Source organism: Dromaius novaehollandiae, chromosome 1 (assembly GCF_036370855.1).
Source record: "Dromaius novaehollandiae isolate bDroNov1 chromosome 1, bDroNov1.hap1, whole genome shotgun sequence".
NCBI classification, from domain to species: Eukaryota; Metazoa; Chordata; class Aves; order Casuariiformes; family Dromaiidae; genus Dromaius; species Dromaius novaehollandiae.
In genome coordinates this window covers 69661749-69682517 of record NC_088098.1, presented here as the reverse complement: position 1 = coordinate 69682517, position 20769 = coordinate 69661749, and the positions used below count along the sequence as shown (strand labels likewise).

At 38.9% G+C, this 20769-nt stretch overlaps 1 protein-coding gene across 4 annotated transcripts in view; it reads right to left on the bottom strand.

Annotated features, from left to right (window-relative positions):
* The window catches only part of BCAT1 (branched chain amino acid transaminase 1), a 69305-nt gene that overhangs the window by 7987 nt on the left and 40549 nt on the right, over positions 1 to 20769 (bottom strand). For all 4 annotated transcript variants that reach the window (XM_026092644.2, XM_026092641.2, XM_026092643.2 and 1 more), the window contains 7 exons: positions 20025 to 20135; positions 19024 to 19143; positions 15657 to 15820; positions 13829 to 13971; positions 8212 to 8297; positions 6150 to 6290; positions 4942 to 5016 (listed from right to left, as the gene is read on the bottom strand). In XM_026092644.2, coding sequence (XP_025948429.1) covers positions 4942 to 5016; positions 6150 to 6290; positions 8212 to 8297; positions 13829 to 13971; positions 15657 to 15820; positions 19024 to 19143; positions 20025 to 20135 — 840 coding nt within the window. The remainder of the gene's footprint in view (positions 1 to 4941; positions 5017 to 6149; positions 6291 to 8211; positions 8298 to 13828; positions 13972 to 15656; positions 15821 to 19023; positions 19144 to 20024; positions 20136 to 20769) is intronic.

The window sequence follows — 20769 nt, the reverse complement described above, 5'->3', positions numbered from 1 at the left end:
TTCTGATTGAATGTGAAATAAAACCAATCACAAATACCACAGAGTACAATTAGAGAAAACTGTAATCCAAATAAAAGAAATCTTCTTTCCACATACAAGCCAACTGTATTACCAGTCAGAATGGAAAAGATCTACCACATGGAGCTGTATCCCTTCCAGGGGAGGATACAGTCCCAAAACAGCACTTCTGGCTCTCAAACTGACTCTGTTTTCTAAAGCTCTTTGTCACCAGCCCTGTAAACAATGCTCCAGAGAGCCCAAATAATGCACATATGGCTCAAGTATGTAAGTAAAGTAGAGGTGGACAGAGAAGAGCAGCAGATTTAATTTGGGGGCCCTTCCCCCCATAGTACCATGCTCAGGGAACTTGAAAAAACTCTTCAGCAAGTAATAAAGAACTGTTTTTAGAGGTCTCACATAGGCTGAAAAGATCAGTTGATAATGACCTCTCCAGAGAGGATAAAAGGAAGTACCTCTTGTCCAGGTTCTGCATCAGCAGAGAAAGAGATAAAGGCATAGGAAAGCAGGGAAAGGACCACAAATCCAAATTAGGATGAGCCAGAAAAACACACTTCTGGAATCACAAAGGAATGAAGTTCAGTTTGCCTGTGCTTGTGCTAGTGTTTGAAAACACAGCAATTAAAACTCTCACTCAGTACAGGAAACACAAAATGCAGAACTGAAAACTGACATAAGAATCCAAAACTTCAGACATCTCAAGGGCTGGTCTGAGTTGCCATTTGACTACTGTTTGAATTACTTCCAGAATTAAATGGGGAAGGAAGATGTTATAACACAATCAAGATGTTTTCATTTTGGAAATAAAAGCAGATTCAGTTTCCTTTTTTTTGTCTTTCTCATAGACTTGGTGAACTTAGGCTAGTCAACCTCTTTTTTCTTCTCCTATAGGAGAAGAGAAGGAGAAGAAAAGAGAATTTTACTTTGCAAAATTTAACACATCCTTTCTCCTCCCCTGCCTGTTTTACACTGGCTTGCCCATTTGGACTGTGTGACTTTGAGAAACGTAGGGCCTCTGCCTAAATATCTGTTTAGGGCTCCTTGTCTTGACTGTTGTGTTTAAATGTATATAATATATTTACCTCTAAACAACATATTTAACCTCTAATCCATCCCTTGCAAGTTGCATCCTGACCTACACTTTAAAGAGTACAGCAAAAATTTGTTTATTCTCAGCATACAGAACGTAAAACTACAAAAACATCTGACTGGTATTTCAGTGAGTGTATTCCCAGAGAAAACGGTCTCATCTCTAACTCTTCTAACTCAAGCAGTTATAGAAGATAGTGTTCTATGACTAATTCACTTATAAGCACACCATTACTATATACAACATAAATTATTTCATCAAAAATCTTTATCAGCCTTTAATAATCATGATTTTCATCAAAAATCTTTATCAGCCTTTAATAATCATGATTTCCACTCAGTGATAGGAAGGGAAATCTATATTGCAGTACTACTACTGTCTCTCTCAATTGCCATGAGAAATGGAATCAGCGCTGCCCACGAGCTTCTAATTTGTCACTCTAGCTCTAATTCCCTCTGAACAGCTGTTCAAATCCAGAGAAATCCTGCTGAACACAGAAAACTTGCAAAAAAAAAAAAAAAAAAAAAAAAAAAAAAAAGAGCAGCAGGAAAACAGACTTGGAAACACAATAATCAAGATAATCTGAAAATGTTAAACAAGCATGTATTGACAAGGGAATCAGTATAATGTAACTGGATATGGAGCCCTGCACCTCTCGGTCATAGGTTCAAAGGAAGGACAAAGCATGGATACTGAAAGTTATTACTGTCTCATGAATGTCCATTATTGAAAATGAAATGGATATTGAACACGAAGGTAGATCGAACATATCAAGCATGTCCATTACTGCACGGAAAATGCCTTAGTTCAAGCAACATCGCAGCAGAGAGACCAAAGCTGCAGCTGGCTATAATTTACATAGCATTTTATTCTGAAGAACAGGCACATATTTTGGCTTAATAGCCTCAGACAATCCAAACAATATAACAATATTCCAATGATAATGCAAAGAGATCTTTTTTTCTTCCTGGTAGAATATAAAAGATCTTTGTGAAAGATCCTGAAAACTCCCTTGACATTTTATGATATTATATATATTCCATCTTGTATGTTACTGCATTGTTTTCTGTATGACACTCTTCAATCACAGATAGGAAAGTGCAGAAACACATCTGGTAGCCACTGATTGACTCTTAAAGGGGAACTAGCCATCATTCTCTTTGAAAACCATGTTTCTAATGATGAAGAGTTCAAGCTTTCCTGGCTTTTTTAAAGAAGGAAGAAAACTCCAGAAAATAAATACACACATAATAGTCCAGGACTTTCCAGGAGTGCTGAATTTATTATTGATGTGCAACTAATAAGTACATGCTAAATACATTCAATTCTGTACTCATAGTTGTAAGACAAAGAGGCCCAAGGAAAATAATGCAGTCTCCTCTCCTCCTGAGCTGCTTTGTTTTTTGGGGGGGGGGGGGGGGGGGAGGGGAAGGGGCGGGGGGAGAACAGGTTGGATGAACTTGTCTTGACAGTCCATTCACTATATATTGGCTAGGGGATAAATACCCATATTCCAGTATTGTCATCTGAAACAGAACTATTGGAATTAATAAGCCATTCTTCTAGAGAAGGTGCTCATCTTGTGAAACAAACTGCTAAAGTAGTACCTACTCCTTCACACACAATGCTCAACAAGAAGAAACGAGAACTGGCCTCAACTCTTTCTGGTGCTGCACTATTTCATGACTATAACTGGAAGAAGTCATCAGTCGAGATGGAAACTGACCACAAATTGTTAAAGGCCCTAACACATAAAGCACCACCTAGGCATCAGAAAGTAACACAGGAGTTACACGAGTGCTTTTAGACATTAAATACAGATCCTTGACACACTAACAAGATGTCTTTAAAACAGAGCAAAGAGTTATAGAAAGAAAACTGGCAAGATCTTATGAAGTGTGCTTTATAATCATTAGTATGTATCGCAATGAAAAGTGTATTTGCAAAAATCAGTGTCTAGACTGTCCCTGAAACAAAATTGGTCATATTATAATAAGAAAAATGAAGTGATTCACACAGTGATTCTAGATAGATGTATCAGCCACTTGGGATGAAAAAAATGAAATGAAACTGCCGTATATGGTGGTATTCTGTAGAAAGGCAATTATGTATCCCCAGAAAGGCAAGAGGACGCAGATGTTATAGGTAAGTGACCTGGGAACAGAGAAGGTTAAACCACTACCTCACCTCAACAAATAAACAAAATATAGAACTCAAGATGCCTACACTTCTTCCCAGCTATCAGTCTTGCTCTTTGAAGAGAAGGACCCAGATCCTGAACCACTACAGTTGGCACAGCTGAAACTGGAGAAATGTGACATGAGGAATGTCCTGCTTTGTTCCCATGAAAGTTGGGCCAGCCACCAACACAAAGGTAACAGAATATCAGGACTTCTTTCCTCCCTGTGTTGTAGCCAATAATGTCCAATGTTATTCCAAGGAACAAGAGACAGTTATCCCATGTCACCCTCCTACTGAAGAACAGCCAAGTGGCCTTGCTGGATCCTTTGAGTTACAAGTCCTAAAGAAGTGGCTGTGCTCAAGGCCAGCAGCTGTGAAAGCTGGAAATATGTAGAGAAATAAGAATTCTTAAGGACCACTGAAATGACATGAAATGCTTGACTTCCCCTTGTCCAAGACTGGTGCATCCTATTTGAATTAAGCAGTAAAGAATGAACCCATTGCTACTCATTGCATTTTCATTAGGACTACACTATAGCAGAACCCACTGAATAAATAATAATGCAGTCTCACACTACAGAAATCAGCTTCCTCATTGTGGGGTTTTAGGTGTGTCAATAAAAGATAATGGACTGCAATTCATGAGTGATTTTTGATTGAGGTCTCAGTTCAAGAACTCTATGTCAAATTCTTACTACAGACTAGTGAAGGGCCTGTAAAATAGAAAAAAATACAATTTTAAGACTCTTTCTTAAAAAGTTCTGATTGCTCTAAGGCATTCATACAGTTATCATGCTGCAGGTCATCTCACAATGTTTCAAGAAGTTTCATACGGGCTTACCAGAAGGAAGATAAAAATTTTAGCAGCAAATCTAATAAGCTCCTTCAGTCAAAAGCTATGAATGCAGAGCACTAACTAGCAGACTTGATTTGAAGAAATCATGATGAAACTTTCAAACAGCTACCACTACCAGATCTTAAATAAAGGGGCTTGTAATTTGTTAAGACCTCCTATCCCCAATTCCCCCACACTATTAACTACCCTTAAAAAAGGTGGAGAAAAGAGGCAACTAAAATAAAGAGGGCCATCATGTTCTGCTCACTGATGGTAACTGAAAAGGTACTGATCCTAAGCCCAGATATGGAGGTCAAGCATAGATTCCAAATGGACTTTGATATTTAGCAAACCCCAGAGGAAGGAACTGCTTCAAGAACAAGGAGTGACCATGCAATTGGAAAGGTGCTGAGAATCAAAAATGGTGGTCAGCTGACTGTTCCCAGTTTGAGCCCACTACTTCACACACCTGCTTATTGATTAGCTGTAGTCATTTGTGATTTTGGTTATTAAGAGACTTCATCTATTTTTTTCCTTAAAAAGGAATTTGTAACAACTGTACTGAATTTGACTGATAACAATAATATTTTACAACTCTCATTCAAGCTGCAAGATAAACAGGGAAAAAACATATCACCCTCCCTCTGTATCATACTTCCTTGAGATAAAAAAGCATTGATAAATTAAAATAACCACACTGAACACAAATGCCTACATTACTATGTCTAGAGCATTGTTACTGAAATTTTTTTTTTCGGTATTTTCAAAATTTCACCTTTTATTATTTTATCTTGTTAAGGAAGAGGAAACATCTTACCTGGATATCACTTAGTTTATTCAGGAAACGGGTTGCTAACTGAGGTCCATTCTCCATAGTTGGAATGTGTAAATGCTAACATTGGATTAAGGGAGGGGAGGGAGAGGATAACATATGAAATGAAATAATAGCTTTATGGACATATGAATATCTTAGCATGACCAAGCATTTTAATAAATATTTAATTAATAAGTATTAATCAAGCCTTCTAGCCCTCCTTACATGCAGGCAAGGATTGTTGTAACATCTTTTCATAGAAGCGCATGCTAAACCAGTGGAAAGTTAGATTAGTTATATTGTTATGCTGTTTTTAAAGAAATGCCAATCTAAGACTTCCAAAAGACTTGTCTGAAACAGACAGTAAATAGTAGAGGTAAGAGCATACCACTAGCATACAGTATTCCATTTCAGAGTATACTGTGTAAAAATACAAGAAGTATATTGATTGTACTTATCAATACTCAGCACCTTGATTTCTCTCATATTATCCTAGTACATGATACTATCAATACATTTATTCAATCTAATTAATTCAAGAAGTATCACCCTCCATGCATTTACTGTGCTTGTCACATGTAATGCACACCCATATATCCAGCTGTAATTCCCCAGCCTTTTGAATTAACTTTGTGCTGAGTAAAAAGCATCAAGTCAGCTTAACAGGCTGAAGAAATACCCTGTGGAATTCCACCTGCGCAGAAGAAATCTCCCAGATGCTATAGAGCAGGTGGAAGCAGCTATGCAGCCTCCTGAAACAGCTCTTCCATCAGAGCTGGGTTCCCTGCAACGAGGGGCCAAGAAGAAGAGATAAACTAGTAGAGGAAAGAATGCAGTGGCCCAGAAATCTCTCCTCACCTATCTCATAAGACTTTTATTTTTGAAAAAATGTTTCAATAAAATACATACATTCTCCAGCCTTTCTATTTTTTTTTCAAAACAGACAGGGAGCTAGTATTTTTGTTTTTGGCAACCGACATTTTGTAATCTCTAACTAAATACAAAAGATGAGGCAAATTTTTCTTCCAACAACATACTGGTAACTCACTTGGCAGACAACATACTGACACTGCTCACCGTTCCAGGAACCTCAGGCAGCATTTTGACCCCAAAGCATAGGGGTTCCTTTTCTAGTTCACATGTTCTTTCTGCTCCAGCTGCAATTAATTTTAAGAATTTTCTGAAAAAAAGAAAAAGCAGTATTTTCTTACCTTGCCTTTATATAATATCTCAGAGATGGGACATACGACACAAGCTGTTCCAGCACCAAACATCTCCTTCACTCTGTTCTCTTCCAAGGCAGCTGTCAGGTCACTCATGGTAATGTATCGCTCAGATACTTTAAATTCCCCCTGCCCCAAAAGAATCAAGTATAAAAATTGTAAAAAGTATAAAAATCACTGGTTTTTGCTTTACACAGTTTAAACATCTCTAATAGAACTATATAGTATTTTTAATTAGCCCAGCTGCAAACAGCCAACTTCTGGCTATAATCTTTTCAAACTTCACAGTATCACGCAAAATAGACTCTAATCAAAAGAATGACCTTCAAGCAAAATCAAAGGTTTGCCAGATAGAGTGCTGATGACTGATTACATGGCACTCTTTTCTCTGTTTTGGTATTGAGCCTCAATACTGTTTCACAGAATAACACAGTGGAATTTATTATGGATTATGTGACACAGAATCTGACTGCTTCACTAGTATGCTGAAGTTTGAACAAAAATTACTCCATTTTGTATGAGAGCGCTTTACATCCAACTCTTGGGCAATTCTTAGGCAAAACGCATTCTGTTAATTCCAGCTGCAATGCCAGCTAGATGCTGTACATTTCTTTCATCCCTCTCGAAATCTCACACTATAGCCTGCATGCAGCTGTTACATACAAAAATTAACTGTATCTGAGGTGTGAGTAAAGCAATTCACATTGAACACAGTCATAACAAAGAGGATTTCACTTCTGTGTTGAATGCATAGCAGCTGACTGAGGGAAAATGTTTAAAGAACAAATATAAATGTCAAACTTTGACATTTTCATTACACAAATTTATGTGGACTTCATTGTCCTATCAGGCAAAACTAAAGCTTAGCCCTTGTATTATAAACAAGGTTTTTAATATGGAACAGAGATTCTCAAGAGAGCAGAAAACATAGTTAGTTCTGGACAGGACAGCATTTGGAGAGACAGGCAGAGACACTGAGCAAGCAGGATTTCAGATAAATAAGGGGATGGAGGTCATGAAGAACAGAATAACCTTTGTGAGAGTAGAAAGTAATTATTCAAGAGGACTGAGGTGAGAGTCTGGTATCTTGTTAACAAACCCTAGCAACGAGGAATATCTTTGTTGTAAAGCAGATATGACTGAGAAGTGTGTATGCATACTTGCACTAGTTTTAATCTAGAAAATGGCAGTACTAATGCAAGTAAACATGCAGAGTTTAGCACAGGTCAACAAGTGTTGTATGTACCCCACTGAAGCTTATGCATAGCTCTCTTCACTACCAGTTAGATTCAAGTGATATAATTGTGAACTCTACTTCAGGAAGTCTTTCAGCTATAAATGGTTGGAAGCTGAGTGAATACCGGGGGAAAGATCACATATGCCTGCCTTACTCCTCCCTAAGCATCACCCTGGCCAAAAGCAGGAGACAGGATACTGGGCTAGGTGTGCCTTTGGCAGTGTAGTATTCTTATCCAAGCTGCAATCACATCTTTGAATGCTGTACAGGCAGTGAACAGTTCCCAGCATTTCAAGACCTCAGGTAGTTCTTTCAAGGTCCCAGGTAAGTGCTTAGATGGACACATTACAGAACTGGAATCTGCACGCAGATAGATGACTTTAAGATTGTGGCTGGATTTTAGGCTTCATGCTAGTTGTGACAAATAATGATGGAACCATGAGAACTGAGTGGAGAAATAAGGAAATGATGACTGAAGTATAGTTGTGGTTGTGCATGGCAATTGTTTGTTTCCTTGCTTTATGTTGTTGGTACCAGTGGAAAATAGAGTTTAACAATGCCAATTTGATGAGAATTTTCATGCTAAATACAGCACAGAGCTATTTAAACAAGCTTGGTATTGTTCTGTGTGACAGGTGCGGATATTCTGATGACTCTGCTGAGTATCTATGAATTAACATAGTCCCTTAGTTCCCATTTAGTTGAAGGGATTTTTCCAGATCAGTTGAACTTCAAGATACTGAACACCAGAAATGACTTACTTTCATGAGATGTTTATAACATAACATTCATTGCCAAGGTCAAAGCACTCACCCAGTTGCATGCCAGATCCAAAATGCTTTGTCTTGTCACTCCTGGAAGTATGATGCCATCTAAAGGTGGGGTTGCCAGTTCATCTTCTGTCAAATACAAGATAAATAAAAACACAGGTTAACAACAACAAAAATCTAACAGGAAAATTGAAAAGGAGTTAAATGATATCACAAATGTTCCCTATCATGAGAGGCAACACTTGTCAGAGTTTTGCAACAGTAAGATTTTGAGTACTTGGAACATTTTGAGTACACCTGAATGGATGGGGAAGAAATATATTTAATACATTAATAAATACATAGTTCAAGCCTAGGACTACGTTTTATTCCCATGTATATTAGGGATTCACTGTATAACTACAGGGAACTACTGAATGGCTCAATCTTCAAATTCAGAATAGAGAGGCACAAGGAAAGCCATGCCTAATAATGTCAGGGCAGAAAATGAATTTCTCTGAATTGCTTTACTAACTTAGATATATATATATTTTTTCACTAAAACGTAAAGGCATCCAAAGTCAGTGCGTCTTTCAGTCATTCTCTTCCTATTTTTTTTTTGCTATTTTCTCTTTCCAGTAACAATCCATTACCTTTGTTGATCTTAAAAAGATATTATCCTGCTCACTAAATCCATAAATCATCATGGTTTTTGATTTATTTTTACCTAGGTGACATAAAAGAACAAGATACGTATGTTCACTCTGTCATTCTGTTCCCTTATCCCTCCCTGGAAACAATCACTGAATTCACAGCCTATTCAAAACAGTCTCGAAGGAGAAGCTGTCTCAAGAAAGTTTCTATAAGTCTTGTGAAAATTTGCAGCTGGATAGAAGAAAGAAACATGCTATTCACCCTTGCATGGAGAGAGAGCAGGCTGAACTCGGCTGCTAAACACTCCATTACAACAGTCAACCAGATAATCGCTGCACAAACACCGCCTGCCAGCCAGCACATACACAGCCCCATTCTAACTACAGCATGGGCTCTCTCCAGCTCAGCAAGACAGGACTTTTGGAGCTGGAGTTGTATGGGGAAAATGAGGATAATGAATGGAAACTGTTCATTACATCTGCTAGTCACAGTCCCTTCTCTTGGGAAATTAATTCATTTAGCCCTGGATTTATTAATTTGGACTAAAAGTTCTTCCTACCTGTCCTTCCATGTTCCTTGTAAGAGGTTCCATACATACGTACACAATAGAGCTAAACTGCCATGCCAAAATGTATAAATGAGCTGCCCTGAAACAGCCTATATATATTCTGCTTAGGGTTTGACTCAGCAAAAGTGTCTATCCTTCCACAGATTTCTAAGTACAGCAATGTCTTCTTTTTCATACAGTCAGAACAACAGCTTTTCTTTTTTGGAGTCTGTCTAGCATCAAACACGAAGCTCTTCACTCCTATCATAATGCCTATCTGGTCTTAGTTCTGGCACAACTATCAGAAGAAGAGATCTTAAAAACCTTCCATGAGCCACAGGTCCCACTTGGTTCTGAACACTGAAAACCTGGTGTTCTGCGTTCGCTAACTTTGGACCCCTTAGACTAAGTCATATATGAGTGCCCTCCTTCTTTTAACAGAAAACTTGAAATACTGTGGGCTTTAATACCAAGGTTTGTGACAACACACTGGATATAACATTTCCTCTGGTGATTTTGCCAGAAATGTTGGCCAGGACCTGTTTAAGCTCAACAACATATATTAACTGCTTCAAGCTATTTCGAAAAACATATATTAACTGCTTTGAGCTATTTTGAAAAGGTGCCAGGCCAGACCAGCTGCCAAACAGCATTGAGTAGACAGGACACAGGAGTCTCAAAATGTTTTCAACAGCCTGCTGTTGTAGAATTTTGTCAAATGTACAGACGATGCTTACCAGCCTGGGGCCACCTAAGGAACATCTGCTCCCCTTGGTACCCGGCAGAGATGATAACGCTACACAACATGGCATGCCAGAAAGCTCATTCCCTCTGTGAATTGATGCCAAACCTGGCTCTGTATGACATCAGTGTGTCCATCTCTAGGAAAGCAGACTGTGAGCTCACAGACTCCATTTGCCTTCTGAGTTATTTTGATGGGCTAGGAGCCCTAGATTTTGTAGTAGCAAAGAGGGGGGGAAAAAGCATTTGAAAGAAACTTTCAGGGATTCTCTTCATTTGATTACTGTTATTATTTGTTAAGGCACCTTTAATCCAATGCCCCATTGCACCAGGCACTGTCCTAACAATTGCACTCTCTGAGACTTTAAAGGGATTGTTAAAATGAGGTTTTGCATTTTACTAAGCCTCTACTTTTGCACACCTCTATTTATGAACACACAGAAGACAATACTTCACCTATGGGATGCCTTCAGTACTAGTCACATTATAACAATGCTGAGAAATTCACCAAAATATGTTTTACCAAAACAATAACAGACATCAGTAAATTTCAAGATCAAGGAGAACCCAGGATACCTTGATTTCACCATTATGAATATCTGACTTCCACTCCCAGTTTGTTCTGATCCTTTTTATTTCTTTCTCCTCCTTTCTTCCCTCAGACTTTCCTTCCTACCTTTCCCTCATGCCTCTCTTCCAATTTACTTTCTTCAATTAGTTTTCCCTCCCTTCCTTTGTCACCTCATTCATCTGCTGCTCTCCCCTCCATGCTCTTGCTACCAGTTTCTATTACAACAGAAGGTGCAATCATTATTTTACTTGTAGTCTACCTGTACAATGTACTCCTACACCACAAACAATCCTTCACCTCCAGAACACTTTGCATACTTGCCTGGCATTTACCTGAGAGAAGTTTTTCAAGTATTTAGCCTTACTGTAAGCTGTTTGGAAGTGGACACTATTAATTCCCATTTTAATAACAGCATGAAAATATTAAATAATGCCTGAAGGCTATTCAAAATGCCTTAACAGTAAAGCAAGAAGTAGAGCCCAGATGGTTCCAAATCATTCTCAACACAGTGAATTTTTGGAAAATACACACAGATTTCATAGTTAACAACTTTCAAGTTGGCCATATGTTTACATTTTAAGGCTTTCCACAAAGTCAAGCCTATATTCTAGGCAGAAGAACAGACATTATTAAAGGAAACAAGGGTTTCAGTGTTAACAGCCTCTTGGGATTGTTTCATCCTCTGAAGAGGCAGGTGGAAGGGACTTTAGGGTGATAAAAATTTTTACTTTGTGAACATAAACCATTCCTACCATTTGTCACTCTCCAGATTTGCACTATTGAAAATAGCATTTCATGAATGAAGTATCACCCTCCTTTATTTATGCAACAGCAGTGATCCAGATTTGGCCATATCATAATTCTCAGACACAGCAGCAGCAGGTATACAAGCCCAGCATACAGCATGTCATATTAGTTTACCAGAGATTGAGTAGTTTCCTCCTCAACTCCCTCCCTAATGTTAGAAACACGATATCTTTCCAGGTTCCTTCTGCTGCCCAAGACAAAACATGACATGTTTAGTCATGATGCTGTAACTGAAAATATATAGACTTGCAGGAGAAATGTACTGTCATTGGAAGCACGGATGTCCATTAGTCTAGACTTTGCTGAGCTGCATCTCTGGTTTGTTATAAACCAAGTAGAGCATATTCACAGAGCACTCTGCAGCAACCTCTGAACACACAAAGAAGGACATTTTCCTTTTTATTATGATCTGCAATTTCTGCCTCACTATTTTTACGTTAGATCACTCTCAGCTGCAGTATTTCCATAACAAAACAAAAGAAAAGCACAGCCTAAGTAAGTATCTTTTGTGAAGTGACAGAACATAATGGCAAGCACTTTGTAAGTCCTACCGTAAAGCCATAGGCAGGTATGTGATGGCACACGTTTAACTTTCTTGGTAGCAAGAGTGATTCTTAACCAAAGAGACCACAAATTAAGCATTAACCAATACACTGTGAGATAACAAAGTGCTCCAGTGATGCTAATGACCATGTCGTGTGAAATAGCAGGTCTGTCAATATATAGTAGCTTGGGTGGCATGAATTACAAGTTGTTTGCTACAGCCACCTCACAATAGTACTATTCAGTAGTGCACTAGTAACACAGTGATTGGCAGATCTTTGGAACAGTACGGTGCTGCAGCTGGATAATTCCAGCATATTCCTGGTTTAAGTACAATGAGAACATTGAATTCTAATTATGTCCCCCCTTCAGTGTCCTTTCCCTGGGCAGAACGAGCCAAAATCTATTTTCATGTCTCTCTAGTGAAGTTACACAAGGGGTAAATTTGGCCATCTAGCTACGCTGACAAATCCATTGCTGCTGTAACAACAGTAACATTTTTTCATATTTATAGTTTCATTCATGGAACTTCAAAGACTCATTCAACACTGAAGAATTATCATCCCTGTTTTTACAGAAGTAGTAAAGATTTTGCACAAGAACAAGAAATGAAACTGAAAATGGGAGTCAGGTATCTGGACTCCCATTACCGTGCCCTGAATATAAACACATCCAAAGCACACTGCTGTCCCCACAGATTGCTGCCACTGTACTGCAGCTAAGCTCTGTCAGAAAAATTCCAATTTTCAAGAGTACCTATGGCACTATGATTAAATCATCAGTCTGAACTCTGCATCCTCTGCTGTGCAAAAGTCCAACAACACTTAATTTTTACAGAGCCCTGCGTGTGGGCCAGCACTCATGAACGTCAGGGGACATCCTTCCATTCACTTCCATACACATTGGTTCAATTCTGTAAGGATGCAAACCCATGTACTCTTCTGAATCGCTACTTAAGTGCAGCTATCACTTCTTAAGCACCGAATATTTGCAGGCCCACAGGGTGTTTTTGAGATGCTTAACTAGCTGGCTGCTCATCAACTAGACAGTTTTCTAAGCCACATATCTATTGACCATTGATGACTGCAGGTGCAAGGAGGAAAACATGGCTTTAAGAATGATGGTATATCTTCAAAGCATCATGTCAGCATAATGTTCTTCTCTCCCTCCACTGGACAGGACTTCAAATCCTTCAAAGAAAGAGCTGACTGCTTCACCAGTTGGATGCTGAAACGTTTTTGGTCATGTTTCAGGAACATATGGCTTGCTGGAAAGTGATGATGGGAACCACCCATGCTCAAAGCCACAGTGAGAAGCTACACAGCTGTAAGGTGTCTTTAGGCTGTCTGTACTGTTCTGACCCAACACCTCCTTCAAGATCAAATGTGCTGCCAGAGTTGACAGCAAACATACAGTGTGAACCCTTATATGGCTGGACCCTACCCATGTGAGCATGTGGACTGGCCCTGCAGATTAGTATGTTATTGGCAGGCAGTGCTCACAGCTGCTCCAGGGTCTCCTCTTTTAGAGCGGCATGACAAATCGTCACCTATTAGTTTTCAGAAGGGAAGAGGCTTTCCCTTTGTTAAATAGCTGTCATTAAAGTTTATGATCTGCATCCTAATAATCATTCTGTGGATTATGAGAGGAAGTACCTATGGATTATATCCCACTAACATGAAAAGGAAAAGCAATGCTAGTTGTCATTCTTCGGACCAGACTGTAGCTTCTAGAAGCCTTGTCCATAAAACATGAACACCTGCTTTGTCATCCCAACTGTCCACTCTGTTAGAGTCTTCATGTTTTGTGTTACTATACCTCCATCTTCATTTATCCAGTAGAGAAACAGATTCATTGTTCCAACTTCAGTTATTTGATGATCTTCTCCATAGAGCCATAGAACCTGCTGGCAACCTAATTCCAGGGCTTCTCGCTGGGCATAAATAGAAGAACCGTAATTCCTTCCAGAAACAAAAACAGAAAGCAAACACATATGAGTATCTGGCTGGGTATTTTCTTTCCATAACACATTTTCATTTTCTCATTTCTGTGTAAAATTCAGTGCACAAATGTACCTCTGCCTTATGAGCACAGTCACTGCTTGTCCCTGAGATATTGTCATTGTATTTTACTGGTATTTTACTAGATCATTTTGTATCTACCTGAAATTCTGAGGGGCTGAATAGCATCAACAGCTCAACCATATCCATTCAAATAGTCTTAAAAATAGCTCTTGTCCCATTTTGTGGATGTTCTAATTATTGCAATTGGACACTTTAGGAAAGCTTTTGTTTTTAAGTATATTTAGCAGTTCGAATCCTGGAGAGAGTGCATCAATTCCCATCCATCCCAAGGCTTTAAAAAGGCAGAACAAAACCATCTACCTTGTATTATATATGTCAGATGAATAGATGGGTAGTTAGACCTCCTGGAATACAAAATGACCAGAGATGAGCTATTTTTTTCCTAGTAAATGACATTCACAGAATTAGTAGCTCCAGTAACTCCAGAACTAGTAGCTCTCCAGCTGCAGATGGACCTCAATGAACTCCATATCCTTAAATAGCAACTGTTTTCCTAAAATGCCGCCTAAAGGGTGAACCTGACTAAATAACGTGTTTGCCCTGTAGCCCCTCTGGAGGAAAAAAAGTCCTCCTGCTCCTGATGTTCAACAACCATCAAAATCTCAAGTCAGCAGCTCCATTGCTGACCACACTGGAATTAAGTTTTCACTTCTGGGCCACAATTTCAAATAAAGTTTGTAGTGACCCCACAGTATTCCCTTCTTCACAGCTGAAGTATGAAGCATGCACAGGAAAGAATTATTGTATCTGTAAAACTAAACAACCCCCACAAGCAGAGAGTAAAAGTCTCAAAATATCAGATTCAGTGAAGGAAAGGTGTTTTTTTGCCATTTTATTGTTCTACTAGCTCAGCTGAGCAGCACTTTACAGCCTGCTAACTTCACATCTACAAAAGAAACTCCTAGGTAGAGGCAATAAGCTTTGCTTAAACCACAGACTAGGTATGTATAATCGAGTCACTTACTTAGCCATATCGAAGTTGCTTGTTCCAGTCAAATCTTTAGCAGCTTCCTTCTGACAACACCTCAAGTACTTGGACGTTAACAATTGTGCTTCTACCTAACCAGGGCTTCTGCCTGATTCAGCAGAATACTAACAGACCATGGTCAAGTCCATGTACATAACTGTCTAATGCTTTCCCTGGAACATCCATATTCCCCAGGACAGTCTGCCAAGAAAGGTTAGCAGTCAATGCAGTGCATTGCCCAGTTGGCAGCAGGCCACTCTACGGAATGCTGCATCACAGAAGTGGTATCTACAGTGTCAACTTCTGCAAGGGGGATGGCTGAAGTAGTATACAGAAACTGCCCAGGTCCAGCTCCCTGGCTTGAGACACTGCAGAATTCTCTCTCCAAATAGCTCACTTGGCAGTAACATCCAAACAAAAACAGGCATCTGAATTGTACACACATTTACAAAGTACAATTTCGAATTCTTTGTTATAGTACACCGTTTGCTCAACTGCTACATGTAATACCTGTACGTCTTATGCTGGATTAGACATTTTACTAAAGAAGGAAGCTCCATAGCAAATGCAGAAAAGCAAAATCAGGTTTTCTTACCCTCCCAGTTTGCAGTCTCCTGTTCCTCCTTTCCAGGCTCTTACATATTTGGGATCTGCCCATAAGGATATTGGATTAAAACTTCCACTTGCAAAGTAAGGGCCCACAGGACTCAGTATGACATAGAGTAGGGCTTTAGTTGGCTTCTTCACTCCAAGAGAAGGCTGAACATAAGGAATACAAACAAAAGTTACTGGTGTACTTCACTCCAAACATCAGATGCTGCACGATTAGCTTCTGAAAAATTGGTTTCAGAGGAAACACAGTAGAAGAGTGCTTCTACAGACAATGCAAAGTGCTGCAAAGAAGGGGAAATATTTATATACATCCTTGCCCCCCGCAAGCACCATAGCAACTCTAATTTTACATACAGTCACCACTTACTTACACCTGGTTCATTCATCTGTGTATTATTTTAACCATCTCAAATGATTTCAAGCTTTACAGAATTCAGAAGTTAGCTCAAGGACACATTGGATACAAAATGTAACTATATGAATTAATTACAGCAGGAGTCTGTAAAGCCTTTTTTTTTCTTGTGCAAGAATCACCACTAGCGGTAGTGATGGTGAGGAACCACTGTCGGCTCTATTAATTGTTAGAATTAGCCAATGCCAATTAAGCCTGGCACTGGCAGAATCAAGTAGTGGCTCTGTGCAAGGCTGTATGTCAGTCTGAAATGATCTGCCTATTGGAAATGGTTCACATATAACAGCATAAAAAAAATCCCTGAATGTTTTGCTGTTTTTCACTCTTCTTTGATAGCCAGCTTCTCTTACTTCAGGTCACCACTATCAGCATGTGAAGATGGAGGTGAAAAGTTTGCCACTGGTCAAAGTCTGAATTCTGTGGTAAGAGACTCTGTTTATCTATAGGATTCTTGGCACAGCTCTAGACTGATGAATTAACCAAACTAACTGGTTGCACAGAGGCAGTCGCTACAACGAGATTTGGTAATAGCTGGAATCCTGTGTAATGGCTGCTGGGATCAGGCAAACGTAGGTAGCTGGATGCCACAAACAGCAGAATTTACACTTCAATTTGTCTGTGTATAAGCAGTTACTCAGTGTGGCACGTCAATTTGGCTGTTCACTGCTTAAGCAAAACAGATCAATGGAGAGGCAAAGGCCAAGGCCTCCTTCTCATGTGGGAAGGGAAGGAGAAGTGCGTGCACGCTGTGTTTTAGGTCACAAGTCTACTTAGTGATTTCTTTTTTCCTAGCCAGATGACAGACTCTGAGGGCTAATGCAGCTTCCAGGAGAAACAGAGAGCTTGAAGGACTTTGCTAAACTGAGATTTCTGGTTAATGTGTTGACTAGTTTTGCCTAATAACCACAAGCTTTTTCCCCTAACTTGAAAAATCTCTGTGAAACTGAATGAAACCTGTCTCTCTGGAGATTACTAAAGTTTCACTTCTATTTGAGAAGAGAGTATTTTTGCGCCATCTAATATCATCTATGAGCTTTTCTGTGAAAAAGCATGGCCTTTGTCATTATTACCACCCAGAAAAGATCAGTTCAAAAGGGCCTATGGGGCTGCAGTTTCCCAGCTGTCAGTATGCTGACGTGAAGGGGAACTAACAAGAGTTTGAACTGCTCTTAATTAGGAGCAACCTTTCTCAGAAACCACTGAGTCATTTGAAGCATTATGATTCCAGGGAAAGACTAAAATAAGAGAAAGAAATCATATGAGAAATAGTTACAAGCTCCTAGCACTTCTTTCACAGATTTCAGGAGTAAGAAAAACAGTCCAAAAAAAGCATCCTAAGACTGGATTCTGCTTGGTTGTTAAAATACTGTCTTGTTTAGGGTCAACTCATCAGAAAGAATATCTCATTCCTGAGATGCAACTGAATGGGTTACTACTTTCTCTCCCCTCAGAGAAACTAGTCACCTGAACAGAACAAGCTCATCCTTGCTATCGAAGATTAGGTTTTCACTTAAAAAAATAAAAATAAAAATTTGAACTTAAATCTTCAGGGTAAAATGTCTGAGCAAAATACTGTACACAAAGCACATGAAGCTAAACTGGGAGGCAGGGGGGTAAGTAACAGTATAATCATGAAACTACTGGAACATTCAAATAAGTCTTCCTGAGGTGGGGAGAGGGCTTTTTTTTTTTCCTCCATTTCTGTCTACCTTACTCTGTCAGCAGAATTTCTAAGAGCAGAAACATTAATTAACGAAGATTTTGATAGTTTCCCTGATTCTTCTACAATGATTCAAAAGATCATGCTATTTGGGTTCCCTTATTTTTGCCGATTCATGTAAGAATAGCAGAACAAGCAATCTGGTGACAATATATGACACAGAGAAAGGCTAGATATGGTGGCTAACTTGAAACAAAGTTCAACAGGAAAAGAATTTCTGAAAAACGGCAACAGAAAAAAAATGCAATTTTTAATATTAATACTTCACATTTACTCTGTGGAAATCCTTTCACCTGAAAATCTGCAACCAGTTTACAAACATTAAATTAATGAAGTTTTAGAACTCATGTGGAATAAATTAGTATTATGGTAGGTATTGATGGATATGGCTATTGCAGGAAAGTGACTTTCCTAGTTGGGAACCACACATTCTTCAGCTTCTTTGTCCCATGCTGTACCATTAAAGCTTTCTCTCTCACCACTGCCACAAAACTGTTAAAGTTTTAATTAAAATAAACTCCCTATTCTAATTCACTTTGTAAATACCTTATGCTTGACTTGCACCCACATGCAACTTGCAGAACGCACACAAATACGTACATGCTATGAAGCCTCTGCCAAGGTCAGGTTCATCTGGGTTTGAGAATAAATTAACACATGAATTGATTTTTAGTTCTGCTAAGAGTTTCTCTCAAAAGAGCTATCTTAATTTACTGGGTAGAATCTTCTAGGATCCTCTCACTTAGGTCAGGGTAGAGGTATGAAATGAAATAATGAAAACTACATAGTAAATTTCTTTTCCTTCATCTTTTCTCTAAATTATTAATATTTTAAAGGATTTAAAATAATTAAAGGATTTAAAATAAAGGATTTAAAAGATGTAAAATGGAAATATTTTAAGAGATTACCATGTCACAAATAACTATCATTCTAGTAAAAAAAAAAAAAAAAAAGTAAATTTTACTGTAATCACTTAGAAAATTAATTGAAACACTTTACATTCAATGATCTGAACCAATATGTCCACTAGGTGGTGGTGTGGTCAACAAATTTGTGAAGTAGACCTGCAGGTGATTAACTCCGAATTAAAAACGCAAAAACAATTCACCCCTGAACCATAATGCTATCGTTTACTGGCTGCTGCATATTTAACTTTATGAATTAATAGTCTCATACTGAAATACACAAAAGCTAAAAGGAAAAAAAATTGTTTCAAACCTCAGTTCCAATTAAAGTAGGACGGATATACAGGCTGGCAGCAGTTGAGTATGGGACCCACTCCTTTTCCACTTCCACAAGCTTCCGGATGCACTCTAACAGCTCATTCTCATCAAAACACTGGAAAGGAAAAGCAAAGGGAGAAATATAGCCTGAACACCCTGTGGTCTTCACAGATCCATAGCTTCAGGGGAACACTTTACCAGGAGGAGTAATGGTGACAATCCATAGGGGTTCATATGACTATAACATCATCTTTGAGTTCACTTCTCAAGAGATTTAAGATCACATGGTCTTTGCCTCTGTGCCTTTCTACATACCAGCCTAAATGCTCTCCTGCTGTTACAAAGTTTCTTCCAGAGTCAAGAAAAAGTAGCCATTTACAGCTTTAGCCTCCAAAGCACATGGAAAGAACTCCATGTGTAGCCAAGACCTTGGCTCCCCAGGGTATGCTGAGAGGTAGACCACCTCTTTGGCAGAGAAGTGCTTTGGGTAATGACTACAAGGGGCTGACTGAGACTCTCAGCTTTAATGAACACTTCTTACATTAATAAAGCTAATAAATGTCGGAGGAAATTAGTTGGCCAATAAATGAGTGCTAGAAGCACTGTTGTTAGCAAGATCAAAAATGAAGGCATTTGGACACTAAAGGGCTTAACTGAGGTGAAAGAAAGAAAAGCAACAACTACAGCAATAGAGCAATTTCATCAGCTGTCTGCATGCAAAGACCTGAAGAGAAATGCTCCTCCCTCAGAAACAGACCCTCTACATCAAAAGCAGTAGGGAGATACTGGAGCAAGCAAAAGTGTCTTGTAATTTAAAAGAAAAAATTTCAAACTGTTTCCTTCACTAAGCAGGATCTCTAACAGGATTTAATAGAACTATTCAAGAGTTACAGTATTTGATAAATATTACACTACAGTTCAGTTTCAGAGATGTACACTCTGAAAATGAAGATACTCTCTGACCTAAGGAGAATAAGATGTGCCTTGGTTACATACTGGCAGAGTTGCTCGTCTTGCTGATCGCGCCATCCTCTTCATGTTGAGGCTCGGTCGGAACAGACGGATTTTGTCATCCACCCCTCGGTAAGCCTTCATTCCTTCAAACAACTACCAAGCCAAAAAGGGGGACAGAAGGGGGAGAGGAACGGGAAAACAAATAGTAATTGAAGCAAGTTATCCTATGACAACCTGTGTAATAGCATAATAAGCTCTTTGGAAATAAAGGAACTTCACTTTCCTACCTTCCCTTCCTAACACTCATTCCTAGCACTGACAGTCCTCAAAGCATTAATGCTAACTAGTCAATCCTTGCAGCACACTCCTGTGAGGCGGTAGTTTCATGTTTTTGTTACAAAGACAACCTGTCTGCACTGCAAATATATCTTGCTCTGTCAAGGGACTTAGTGATAACATTTTTTCTCATAATTTGGTTACAACAATTAAAATTTGTAGCATGTGTTTGACCTAACTATTCCCTCATATCCTGGAACAGTATTCTCCCTTATGAAAAAAGACCTATAGAATTTAATTAAATATGTTAATTATTTTTAGGGCTCTGTCCAAAATGCATTTTGGTAGGAAGCATAGAATAAGGTAATTAAGGGGAGTCTGTTGCAGCTCTTGCTGTAGTTCAAGCAAATTTTTTGCTATCTATTCTCCCATATGTCCCTATGCTGGGGAAGGGGATTTAGCTAGCATGTAAGTGAGACAGGTGCATCAGAGGTACAGCAGAGGAAGAATG